The following is a 12,541-nucleotide window of genomic DNA, read 5'->3' on the forward strand; positions in this document are numbered from 1 at the left end:
CTAAAGTTAAAATAAATTAATAAAGACAAGGGGAGTTCAATTGAGAATTCCTCCAGAATATGAGAAAAATAAATCCTGATGCTCTAATATTCCTATCGTAAAGATCCCAAAAGAAGAACCAGAGAAAACTGATGGGAGGAACTTATCAACATAGTGATAAAGAGAAAAAAATCATAATTCTTTGAGTTGAGTGCTAAGCAGAATAAATGTTTTTAAATTCTGCCAACTATATAGATTATCTTGATTACAGACTCTCAAAATAAAGACAAAAAATCCCAGTGATTCTGAAAGAAAAATATTAAAAATAACGAGTAAGAATGAAAACTGCAACTCTGTGTTCTAGAAGCAATGGAATTTTATGACCAGCTACACTATTGATCAAGTATGTGGACATACTGAAGATATTTTTAGGCAATCAAGTTCTCATGCTTTCTAAATGAGTTATCAGAGGCTGTTACATAGTAATAGAAGGAATTAAAGCAAGAAAAAGAAAGCATGGATTCAGAAGACAATGAATACAATTGAGAAGTTCAGTAAAAGAGAATCAGAGGGTGATAAAGGTGAAACCTGAAATGCAACCAATCCAAAGTGGAGTAAGGTGATCGAAGGAGTTTAGAAGATATTCTGGGGGTGGTGGGGAAACAAGGAGTCACGGACTAGTATCTGTATGAGAAATTCACAATCAAAAAATGTATCAAACTAAAAAAATAGCATGATTTAAGGAAGTGATGAAGCATAAACTTTAAAAAATAAGACTATTATAAAGAGAGAGAGAAAGAGAGACAAACCAAGAAATAGATTCTTACCTATAGAGAATAAACTGATGGTTACCAGAGGGGTGGGCAGGGAGGGATGGGTGAAATAGGTGATGGGGATTAAGGCGGGCACTTGTGATGAGGACATGGCGATGTATGGAAGGGCTGAATTTCTATATTGTACACCTGAAACTAATATAAAACTGCATGTTAACTAACTGAAATTAAAACAAAAACTTAAAAAAATAAGAACATTGTAATTTGTGTGGCCCATTAAGTCATAACATTGAACCCATGGATATGTTAATCCAAATCTGGCACGTGACTTGGTCAGCAATTCCATAATATTTACATGATCAATACAAAGTAAATGAAGCTGCCTGATTTTCTTCACATTTAGATCTAAAATGTGGGGAGGAAATGGAGGACCTGATTGTGATGGTGAAACAGCATAAATGTACCAAAGCAACCTTCAAATATAAAAGAAAAGAGTCTTTTTCATCGTGATCAAGGGGGATTCCTCTTTACAGATCACAGAGGTCATATTATAAGAACAGAGAACGAAGTCTAGTACTTGGAGCTGCAGTAAGCAATCTTATATAATTGTATTTGTACGATTGCTGGTTTTGGTTTTTAACTTTTAGAATCAATCTATAAATGAGTCATAATTATAGAAATCTATGAAATAATGAGTTTTTTTATGATGTAGAAGTCGGAATTACAATAGCAAAGGCAGAGGACATGAGAGGGGAAAGGACACTAAACTTCTTGTCTTTCTTGTCTCGTCAATGGAGACACTAAGTCGCAGTTTCCCATGGTTACTAAAACAGTAAATAGAGATTTAAGTATATTGGATGTTCCAGAGAAAGCCGTTGAAAAGAGCAAGACCTGCTCTATTTGAATGTGAGTATTTGGGGAGGAATAGGGCCAGGTAAGTGAGGTCTGGTTTAATTGAGTCAAATTCACGTCTGTTGTAAAAGAAATCTGAGATAACACCTAAGCTTGATAAGTCAAGACGTTATGACTTTAAAGATAAGGAAGATATTGATAAAAACTAACTGACCTCTACCCCAAATAATAGCAACCTAAGTTATGGAGTCAACCACCAGAACTACTATTCTACAAATAGAAATGGTGCCAACTGGTGCCCCATAAGGAGCAAAACTGGGATGAGGCAGGAAAGCCTTGCTTTTCATCCTAAATCCTGGAAGCATAATACTGAGTCTTTAAACAGGTTGTTTCCTTTATAATATAGTGATTACAAAATAAAATAGTACAGCATTACTTTCAATTTCTACTAATACCATCCATGATGATTTTATCCACATGAAGATGAAAGAAACTACTTTCTAAACACAATCCTCTCTAATTCTATCATTTTTATATAAGGAGATACTTGTGGCTCCTAAAAAAAAAAATAATTGTTATCCTTTCTAGAAATTGCATTGCTGAGTGTTTTCTATTCTTGGATGTCAATGCTGTTATTTGAAGGATTATATAAGGTAGTTTGGCTGACACTTTATAAAGAGCTGTTACTTCAGTTCCAAAACCAAGCAGAAAATATGTACAAACACACCTACCACCCTAAAATATACCCTCTTGCCTATCATTTACATATTCAACAGATTCGAGTTTTATTTCTGATGAGACGCTCAATGCAATAAACTCACATTTAAAAGGCACTTGCCACTCCCTTGGCAAATGTGAAAGCACCTGGAGAAATTGCAGCCTTTTCGGAAGCCACCAACGCCATGGTGCAATGAACCCTACACCCACCTGAGCTATTAAGATTTCTTTCCATTGAGTGATCATCCATAACTATCATCTGGGCCTTTTTTGACATTATAATGTACCCTTCTCATTAGTCATATTAAAGAAAGTAGAAGATGCAGCTCCATCAAGGGACTGTTTCCAGATCTAGCTTCCAGCCAATGAAATCACATATTGGCCAGGTCTCCATGAGTCCAAAAAATAGATATTGAAGGAAGGGTTTGTTTTGTCCAGACAGTGTGGTATTGGGACAATTTTCTTTCTGCATAAAGTACTTTGTGGATATTGTTCTGCTGGGCATTATAAAGTCAAGAAGGCACAGCTCTTCCTGCTCCTAAGGCTGGCTGAATTCAAAGCTCAGACCTCTCAACTGTTGGCAACATTACATAAAGGAGTAAGAAATTCTTTGAAAGGGGGCTATGGCCCTACAGAGTCCCTCCCAGGTGTCAGGAAGCACACTTTTTATTTTTTAATTAATTTATTTTTTTGATGTAGTGTTCCATGATTCATTGTTTGCGTCTAACACCCAGTGCTCCGTTCAATACATGCCCTCTTTAATACCCATCACCAGGCTAACCCATTCCCCCACCCCCTTCCCTTCTAGAACCCTCAGTTTGTTTCCTGGAGTCCATTGTCTCTCATGGTTCGTCTCCCCCTCCGATTTCCCCCCCTTCATTTTTCCCTTCCTACTATTTTCTTTTTTTAAAAAAAAACATATAATGTATTATTTGTTTCAGAGGTACAGGAAGCACACTTTTAAGACACCGTCACCCCAGCTTTCTGAAACCTTGTTGTGAAGGACTTTATTCCAGATCTAGCAGATAAGACAGCTGAAAGAATTTGGTATATATTCTTGTGGACAGGTATCCTGAGGACAATTTTAAAGACTGTTCTCTCTCTTTCTGAGTAATTCTTCTTGAAAGAGTTAAGTCATTTTACTTGGAGAAACCATTTAACCATTAATCATTCACTGATTTTATATAATTTTCATAACTGATCAAAAACACTGATTTCATTGCTTTTTTTCAAGTCTTTGACTTAAGTATGCTGAGAAAATAGACTTAAAGTTCTAAATTTGAGTGGGCTTGTATTTTTAAAAATTGTTTTAATGCTTTTTATTCAGTGAAGAGAAAAAAAAAATCAGTAAACGCTTTTTAAAAATTCACAGTTAAAACTGAAAGGAGCCCAAGAAGTGATTATATTTGCATAACTTGATCTGTATTTGGAAGAAAATTCCACTGAAGACAACAATGGAAGCTTATCAAATCAGAATTTCACATAGATTTTCCATAGCCCTACTAATGAATACTGACTCATTGGTCAGCTATGGTGGAAATTTAATGGAGCTCTAAGATAGGAAATGTACACATCGGAGTGTGTTCAGTGGTTCCATGACGTCAGTGTGAAAACTGCATGAGGCATCCAGGCCCTCCACTGCTTTCTGAGACCACTGCTGGAGCACTGTAGTTGCGAATTCTTTAGCATTTTGATTGGGGCCAGACCCTGCCACTGAATTAAAACCCTTTTCATTTTGCCATAGTCATGAAAAATTTGGACTTTATGTCAAATTGGGATTTTTTGGGTTACTAATTTGGTTTTCTATTTTTTCCAAAGTGGCAAATAACCTGCAACAGAATCTTCTCAAAGAAAATGATAACCGATGGGGTGCATTCTCAGACAGAACTGAAGGTACTGGTATCTTATATATGAAGTTGAATCTCTAGAGGATCCAATACTGTCAGTGGCCCTGGGAAGGACATCTTCAGTGTAAAAGTCTGAGGAAAGCCTGATTCAAAGCAAGTGCTAGTTCGACCCCCAAATGTTTACATTCTAAGAATTTTCCACCATTAGTGATATGTATGTTCATGCTTCATAAAATTTCACCTTCCACAATTGGTTCAAAATGCCAGATGATTCTTGTGATAAGTTCTCCTGCTTGAAAATGGACTGAAATGGGTAGGTCAGACAGTTATTATAGCCCATCTAAATAATTCTTTTGCTAAGTATTGCTGAAAATATTAAGATCCGTTTTGCCCTGTTCCTGAGAAATGACTGGGTATTAAATAAACTTTTGACTCCCATAAGGATCAGTCTTTTAGTTTTGTTCTCAGAATTTATCTTAGAAGGGTATCTTAGCCCTTTTTCAAATTTCGTCTTATATTTAATTTTCAGGATATATCCATCCGTTAGAAAATTAAAAAAAAGGAAAACAATGGACTTGATGCAAATGGTTTCTTGTTAGGAAAATAATGCATTTTACCTGTGTAATTTATAAGTGATTTCCAGTTATAGAAATCTACTTTATCATGGGTTCTACGTATCCATTCATTCTTTCTCATCCCCTTGGCGCCGTAAGAGAAATAACGGTAGTGAATAATAATAGCATTAAGAGCAGAGAACATTTATTGAATACTTATGTTCCAGAAACTCTATTAAATGCTTTACATGGATTATCTCATGTTTCTCTCAATGGCCCTCTCAGTAGTGGGTGTAAGTATCCCCATTTAACAGATGAGATATCTGATCTTCAGAGAGGTCATAACTTGTTCAATGTCAACATGAGTGAGTGGTAGAACCAAGGTCTGAATTCTGATTAGTCTTAGTGCCAGAATCTATATTTTTCTACTGTGGTGGCTAGGGTAGTCTAGAATATTTTGTTCTTTACTTTAGATACATTTACAAAAGTACCTACTTATTTCAATTTAGATTGAGCTTTTAGTTCCCCCGCTCCCGGATCCATAAATTTTCATGACGCTAGTTTGTGCACATGCTAGGTGTGCACCTGTATTGTCCAGGCACATGGTGACGTGGGTTCATTCTAATAGGCCACTAGGATACCTTCCTCTGCTCCCTGGGGCAGAGCCCAGCTCCACTGAAGGCAAAACTAGGTATTGTTTTCAATGATACTGTGCTGCAACCTTTATTTTCTCAGGATTAGTTTTCTGGACAACAGTTTTGTTTTGTTTTGTTTTGTTTCCTTTGTTGTAGAGCAGAACATTCAATAAGCAACCTAAAAAGAATAAAATATCCTAATATTTCTATAGAGGTGAATAGCTATGGACAAAGAGGCATATTCATTTATCACTGTTACAGTAAAAGTATAAAACATCCTATACCTTTAATAAGTCCCTTTTCTTGCAGAGTTTTCAGGGAAGGTCTTCGGGTGATAAACTTCTTTAATCTGCTTTTAACTCGGTTTTTGTCACTTGTATCGGAAGCACTATGATGCAGTCTGAACACTGGAGATTAAAAAAAAGATTTTGGTAAGTTTCTCCTTTATGATTATTACTTTATTCAAATACGAATAGAAAGCAGTAGTTATGGAAATACCAGAATTAATAGCTCAAGCCTGTCTGTTTAGACAGAGTATGAGTAAAAATTTTCCTGTATGAAAATATTACCTCTGTTGCCACATGAATGTGCAATGAGAATGTGGTTAGTTCTATATACTCACAATTTATTTTCACTTTCATTTGCTCAGATTTAACCTGATAACCTTTATCTGCATATTACACCTATCTGTATCCATACACAGAATTAAGGTCAAAGAAAAATTCATCTAAATTAAAGGAAAAAACTCTTAGAATTGTTCATTTCAACTAATTATGATTCTATACTGCCTGTAGGTAATTCAGGCGTTTTCAAACATCCTGCTGGCCCAAATAATTTTGCCAATCTTCTTTTTTATGTTAACTCAAAGTGATTTCTTTTTCTGAAGCAGATACTTCTTATGTTCTTATTGATGTGAAATTACCACCAGTTCTAGGTAAAATTCTGAAACAAATTTGCCTCAGACTTTTTCCATATCTTCACTGGTCCCCTATCCTCAGCTTCCCATTCTAAGCTCTATCTTCAAACTTAGGTGTGTGTCAAATTCATTCCTGAACAAATATTAGCTGAATGTTTACTGATCATCAGGCTCCACGCTAAAGGCTGTGAATTCCATGATGAACATAACACTTAAGGTCTGGACCTTCATTAAGTATTGAGTCTAAATACATTCAAGGTATCTTATTATTAGTGACTGGTAAGAATTCATTGTCTCTATAAGATAAATAGATCTCGACAGGGCCCTTCCTTTTCTTAACCCAATTGTTGACATAGTGGGAGGATTGGGGGCACTTTCTTAAGTATGTAGAGACTCTTTTCCTCTCAAATCATATTTTAGAATAAACCAATCATTCAATTGGGTTAACAATAATGTATGTAAAATATATTGAGACCTTACTACATTCTTGATACTTTCCTAAGCATCTAACGTGAATTAACTTAATTCTACTGCAATGTAAGCTCCCTGTGGGCAGGGATTTTTGTAAACTTGTATGAACGTTGTTCACTAATGTCTCCCCAATACCTCAAACATTGTTTAGCATGCAGTGTAAAAGTTCACTCAATATTTGTTGGATCAACTCTCACAATGATCTTTTGAGGTATGTAAAATAGTTCTACCCATTTTAGAGATGAAGAAGCTGAGACAAAGAGGTTAAGTAACTTGTCCAAAGTCAAGGTTGGATATGGGAACAGTCTCATAAGAATTTTATCTGGTATTCTTATTTATTGGAGTATTGGTGAAAGAATGGAAAGTGAAAAAGAAAATATCAAGGGCTCAGTAGCTAGGGGGTATAAAACATTTGCTAAGTTATTGTTGTATGAGAGCTAAACATGAACCATCCTAGCCCCTTTTGAGGATCTCAGAAGAAAAAAAAAAGAGAGACAGGAGAGACGTGCAAATGGAAGAAAATAAATTGCCTGAATTAAAGGACTTGAAGTCAAATGTTCCTTACGGGGTCTCCAAAGAACCCACGAAAGTGCCTCCAGGAAAATGTCTGCTATAAAAGTCTACCTGGCCCAGAGTGTGAGAAACCTCCTTACGGTGGTCAAATAAGAACATTTTGCATCCTCCTGCCCCTAGCTTTGACCACAAAGTAGTTGCGAACATGTTAGCAAGATGGGGATTTGGGGTAAAGTGTAAAGCTAAGGACAGAAAGAGGAAAACATCTTGCCTTCCTCTCAGCTAGCTGAAGAGTAGAGTTTTAATTTAATTTAATTTAATTTATTTGTTTGAGAGAGAGACAGAGACAGCAAGAGAGAGCATGAGTGAGGAGGAGAGGAAGAAGCAGGCTTCCCCCTGAGCAGGGAGCCTGATGTAGTGTTCCATCCCAGGACCCTGGGACCATGACCTGAGCTGAAGGCAGACGCTTAACCGACTGAGCCAACAGGCACCCCTGGAATTTTAGTTTTAAATTAAGTTCAGAGTCTTGTTTATCACATGGGATTAGGTACTATTAAATAGTGAATTGAGATAATACTTGCCAGTTACCTGGACCATAATATTTTCTATTACCTTAAAGCAGGGTTCTAAATCCTGGCACTATTGACATTGTAAGCCAGACAATTCTTTATTGTAATAGGGGGCTGTCCTGTGCAGAACAAGTACGATGTTGAGAAACCTTTCAGGCTTCTATTCACAATAGGCCAGGAGGACCCCCTCCTCATTATGACAATCAAAAATGTTGCTAGACATTGCCAAATGTCTCCTTGGCGGGGGTGGAGGGGAAATTGCTCCCTGTTGAGGATCACTTCCTTAAACTGAAAAGTTACAGGATCTGTTTAAGTTCTCATTTGGTGGTGATGGAAGGTCTACTCACACATTGAGAAAATGTAAAGAAACTGTGAGAGCAAAAAAAAAAAAAAAAGGAAAAAAGTATTCTTTTAATAATATATCTCTTTACAAATTATATATATATATATATAGTGGGTGTATATAGTAAATACTGTATATATATATTTATATTATATTTTATATTTAAAACATAGATATCTGATCTATCATTTATCTGGTATCTATCTGCTATAATATATATAGTATAGACAGTATAAAGTATATATAATATATAGTAAATAGTAAATAGCATATATAAATAGTATATATATTTACATGTTACATTTATATTATGTATATATATTATAGAGAGAGAGAGAAAACACATATATCTAATCTATCATCTACCTAGTATCTAACTGCTATCTATATAGCAAAGGAATTGGTTATAAAAGTACAACTACTATCATAGGAGGAGGCTCAATGGGTCTATCACTTGAAGAGGCTGGGAACCACTGCTGTCGACCAGAGATTGCCGACTGGCATACCAGTGTTATAGGGTTGTAGTTACAGATTCCCTCAGCACTCAGGGTAATTGAGTAGGAACAATGCAGCCTGAGCCCCGGGGGCAGCTGCTGTTGGCTATGAGCCATCCTACCCATTCACTCCAGTGGGCTATACAAATATTATTTCCATGTGTATCTGAACTTAAAATTAAGAAGCACTGCTTTAGACCTGTGCTGTCCAACATGGTTGCCACTAGTCACTTGGAGTTGATGGGCACTTGAAATGCAGGCTGTGCCAGAGGTTGAAATAATGTTTTAGATATTGTTGGTAAATAAATATATTATTAAAATTAATATATTACTAGAACATATTTCCTGTTGCTTCTTAAAACGTGACTACGAGAAGATTTTAAATTGCACATGTGGCTCACGTTATATTTCTGGACAGTGATACTAGATGATGAAAAAGTAAACAAACACAAATTGACTACCTAGTATATACATGGCAGTGCTGGATTTAACTATTTCGGATAAAAATGCATATGGCTTATGTAATTATAATACGGCAGGGTGTGAAGTACATGACTTAGGGATCTTAGATGAGGAATTGACCTCAGATCATTTGGGGAAAACAGCAAGTGCCCTGAGAACCCGTGCAAGCAGCAAATGCTTTTATAGGACCATGACTATCAGGCATTAACCGATTCAAAATTGTATGATTGAAAGAGTCATTCTGAGCATCTTAATATACTATGCATATACTATGGATATACTATTATATCCTATCAATTTTTATCTGGGTCCAGTCACTGCAGTGACCACTAGTTGTATATGATCTGCTTCACAGGATCGCTCTATCAAAGCCCCATGGTCTGGGTTCTGGGATTGGAGGCTGAAGAAACAAACACTTAACATCCTGCAGAAAAAAAATCTTCCTCAGGGTAATTTTGGTCTCAAGTCTGCTTTTGAAATAATATGGCCTAATCAATCTAAATTTTCACAGGTTACCAAAGGCGATATTTTCTATTTCTAGTCTCACCTCAAAATCTTGTCACTTTCCATGACAGAATGCCAAGAAATACAGAATCAAAGGATGCATTTTTCTTGCCTTTTTAGAGCTAGTTAAAATGATGTGATTAGAAAATACAAACAGTATAGATGCAAGATTATGAAAATAATTCTATAGTGAGTTATATCTTTCAGAATCCGTTAGATACTCTGGTGATATGAATAAATATATATTTAAATATATAGAAATATTTAATGGAAATATTTACATAATTGTATAAATATATATTTATATATTATGTTTGTATGTTTTTTATATTTACCTTTATAATATTATATATAAAATATATAAAACACTTATGAAATATATGCAAAATATTTTATATATAAAATATAAAACATATATACTGTTTTCAATACCATCATCTGGCTCTACATGTGAGACATACATGTAAGGTACATTGGTTTTCCAAAGAACATGAAAAAATATTTTTAAATGCTTTGTCTTATTTCCTTCTAACGAACACTGAGAAAGTAGCAGGGTCTTGGGTGTGATCACACTGGTTTTAACACGGGCCAACTCTCCAAAGTGGCCTCTAATGATGACTTTCCTGGAGACAGACTAGGGTGTCCACTTCTATTTCCTGATGCCATAAATAATTATCCTTGAATGACAAGTCAAATTACAAGACTTTTACCATCATTCATTCCACTCATTTTGTTCTAAGAAGAGTAATGCAGAAGTTAAAGTCAATAGATGACTATAATATATGGCATATTTTTATTAAGCAAATAACTTGAAAGCGCTATAAACACGAACTCAAAATGTAAAAAGCACATGGTTATAAAGCAAAGTCCATCATGGGGTCCCTGTAAACAGCAGTAAAAGTCTTTGAATATTGTGGTTTACAAATCTGATTTTTACAGGCGAACTTATAAAACAGTTTACGCTTTTCTGTTGTCAAGGGAGAAAAACTTGCCAAATTGTTCATTTTAAGTAAATACAACATCACCAATTAAGGAAGGCAAAATTTAAACACATGCCTATGATAATCAGGACATAGTTTGCTCCTGATTTCACTACTGATTTTAACAGAACAGTGTTCCTTCCATTTTCCCACAGCACCCAAGTGACCCCACACATACTTTTAGAAACTTGTAATCACACAGTGCAAATAAAGGGACACTTTACTGGAAAATACACAGTGTGGTACAATAATCCATCATTTATGAAAAATAGAATTCAGCCTTTTCTTTTTCCTCAGAGAGTCAACTACTTTGTGAGGGTGAAGTTAACTGCAATTTAAAGATTTATGTTAAGCCAATGAGCAGTTTTTTCCCATTCCTATTTAAACTTTTTATTCAAAAATGAAAAGAGACTAAAGCGGTATGGGTTTAAATGCTAAGGCATTTAATCTGATTTACAGAGGAATCACTCTTAATTCTACATATTTTTATCTCCACAAAAAGTTAACCTGAATTGGATTAGCTTTCCAGGTATTCTAGAATTTACTTTTATTTCTCTTTTATGCTTTCCTCTCTTTTTTCCATTGATGGGTGATCTTTTCTTCTAAACCCAAACGGAATATTTTTGAAAGCCTAAGAATTTTCAATAACAATATACAATTTAAGTCTCAACACACAGGCCAAAGGCATTAGCTTTGAGCACCATTCTTAACACATTGAGAGATTTAATTGCTGTTAAAGCTGCTCACACCAAAGAATAGTTAGAATCCAGGGCTTTTTTTTTTTTTTTTTTTAATTTATTTGAGTGCAGTTGACACAATTTTACATTCGTTTCAGGTGTGTAACACAGCGATTCAACTTCTCTATATGTTATGCCATGCCCACCCCAAGGATTGGGAGCTTTTTAAGGTGATCTTTAATAAATATTATTGCATATGAGAATAGGCATTTGCACAACACAAGTTTTATACCCGTCACAGCCGTTACGGTGTTAAAACCACCTCCAGGGGTGGGAAAGCTTATTGTAAGGAGTGCCCTTTGTATATTTATTTTTCAACTTTAGTAATGAGATGGGGAATCAGCACAGTTTGGACGATGAACATTCACTACTATTCTATTAAGAGATGAGAACCACAAAAGAAAACCCTCAAATTTTTCCAGAATCCAACGGTTTGGATAATATGATCCAGAATTGTGCATCTGCCAGAATTTTTCTTGCTGGGGACCTTATTTTGAAATATCCCCTTTTCCTGCCAAACTGCTGTTTTCACGGTATTCCCATGTTACACTTACATGCTGTTATTATTATTTTTTTTTAATTTGGAAATACTGGAGAGCTAACGTTTCAGAAATGTTGCTAAAGGAAATGCTATTACAAACAACTTTCTAGGCTACTTGTCACTTTTTTGGTGAGGTTTCACATAGGGATCGACATCAGGTGTAGATAGAGAGTTGTATTAGTAGCTGAGAGCTCCCGACACTGTGAGTCTAGGAAGATGTTCAGGGCAAAGCTGGGGGCAGTTACAATCATCTTACCGCACCAAAGTGTCCAGGGACGGAGATCAAGAAAGAAATGACAAAATAAGGTTATATCAGGCTCTTAATCCCAAGATATTCCAAAAACACTTCTCCAACCATCACATGGATTACATAACAAAGTTCTGAATTGTCTCCACTCATATTTTCCAATTATGACCTTCTTGTATCAGGAATTGCCCTGTTGTACCACTTTCTAACTTACGGAAACAAGAACGCCTTATCCAAAACTGATTGAAAAGAGAAATCAAGTTTAAAAAATTTCTTTTCAGCCTCCTGCCTGATTCCTTTAGAGGGCATACATGCTTGTGCTAATTCATGCAGATGTAACATATACAGCTTTGCCCTCTCTGGCATGCGGTTTTAGAGCTTGCAAAACATGCATGTTACTTGCTGTG

General features: G+C 35.6%; 1 protein-coding gene across 3 annotated transcripts in view; it reads right to left on the bottom strand.

The window, feature by feature from the left end:
- Positions 1–12,541, bottom strand: part of ARHGAP15 (Rho GTPase activating protein 15) — a 604,646-nt gene that overhangs the window by 252,017 nt on the left and 340,088 nt on the right. For all 3 annotated transcript variants that reach the window (XM_028123793.2, XM_088021728.1, XM_088021729.1), the window contains exon 9: positions 5,642–5,764. In XM_028123793.2, coding sequence (XP_027979594.1) covers positions 5,642–5,764 — 123 coding nt within the window. The remainder of the gene's footprint in view (positions 1–5,641; positions 5,765–12,541) is intronic.

The sequence above is a fragment of the Eumetopias jubatus genome, unplaced genomic scaffold, assembly GCF_037043125.1.
Source record: "Eumetopias jubatus isolate StellerSeaLion01/CBP00866 unplaced genomic scaffold, mEumJub1_p1.0 scaffold_3, whole genome shotgun sequence".
NCBI classification, from domain to species: domain Eukaryota; kingdom Metazoa; phylum Chordata; class Mammalia; order Carnivora; family Otariidae; genus Eumetopias; species Eumetopias jubatus.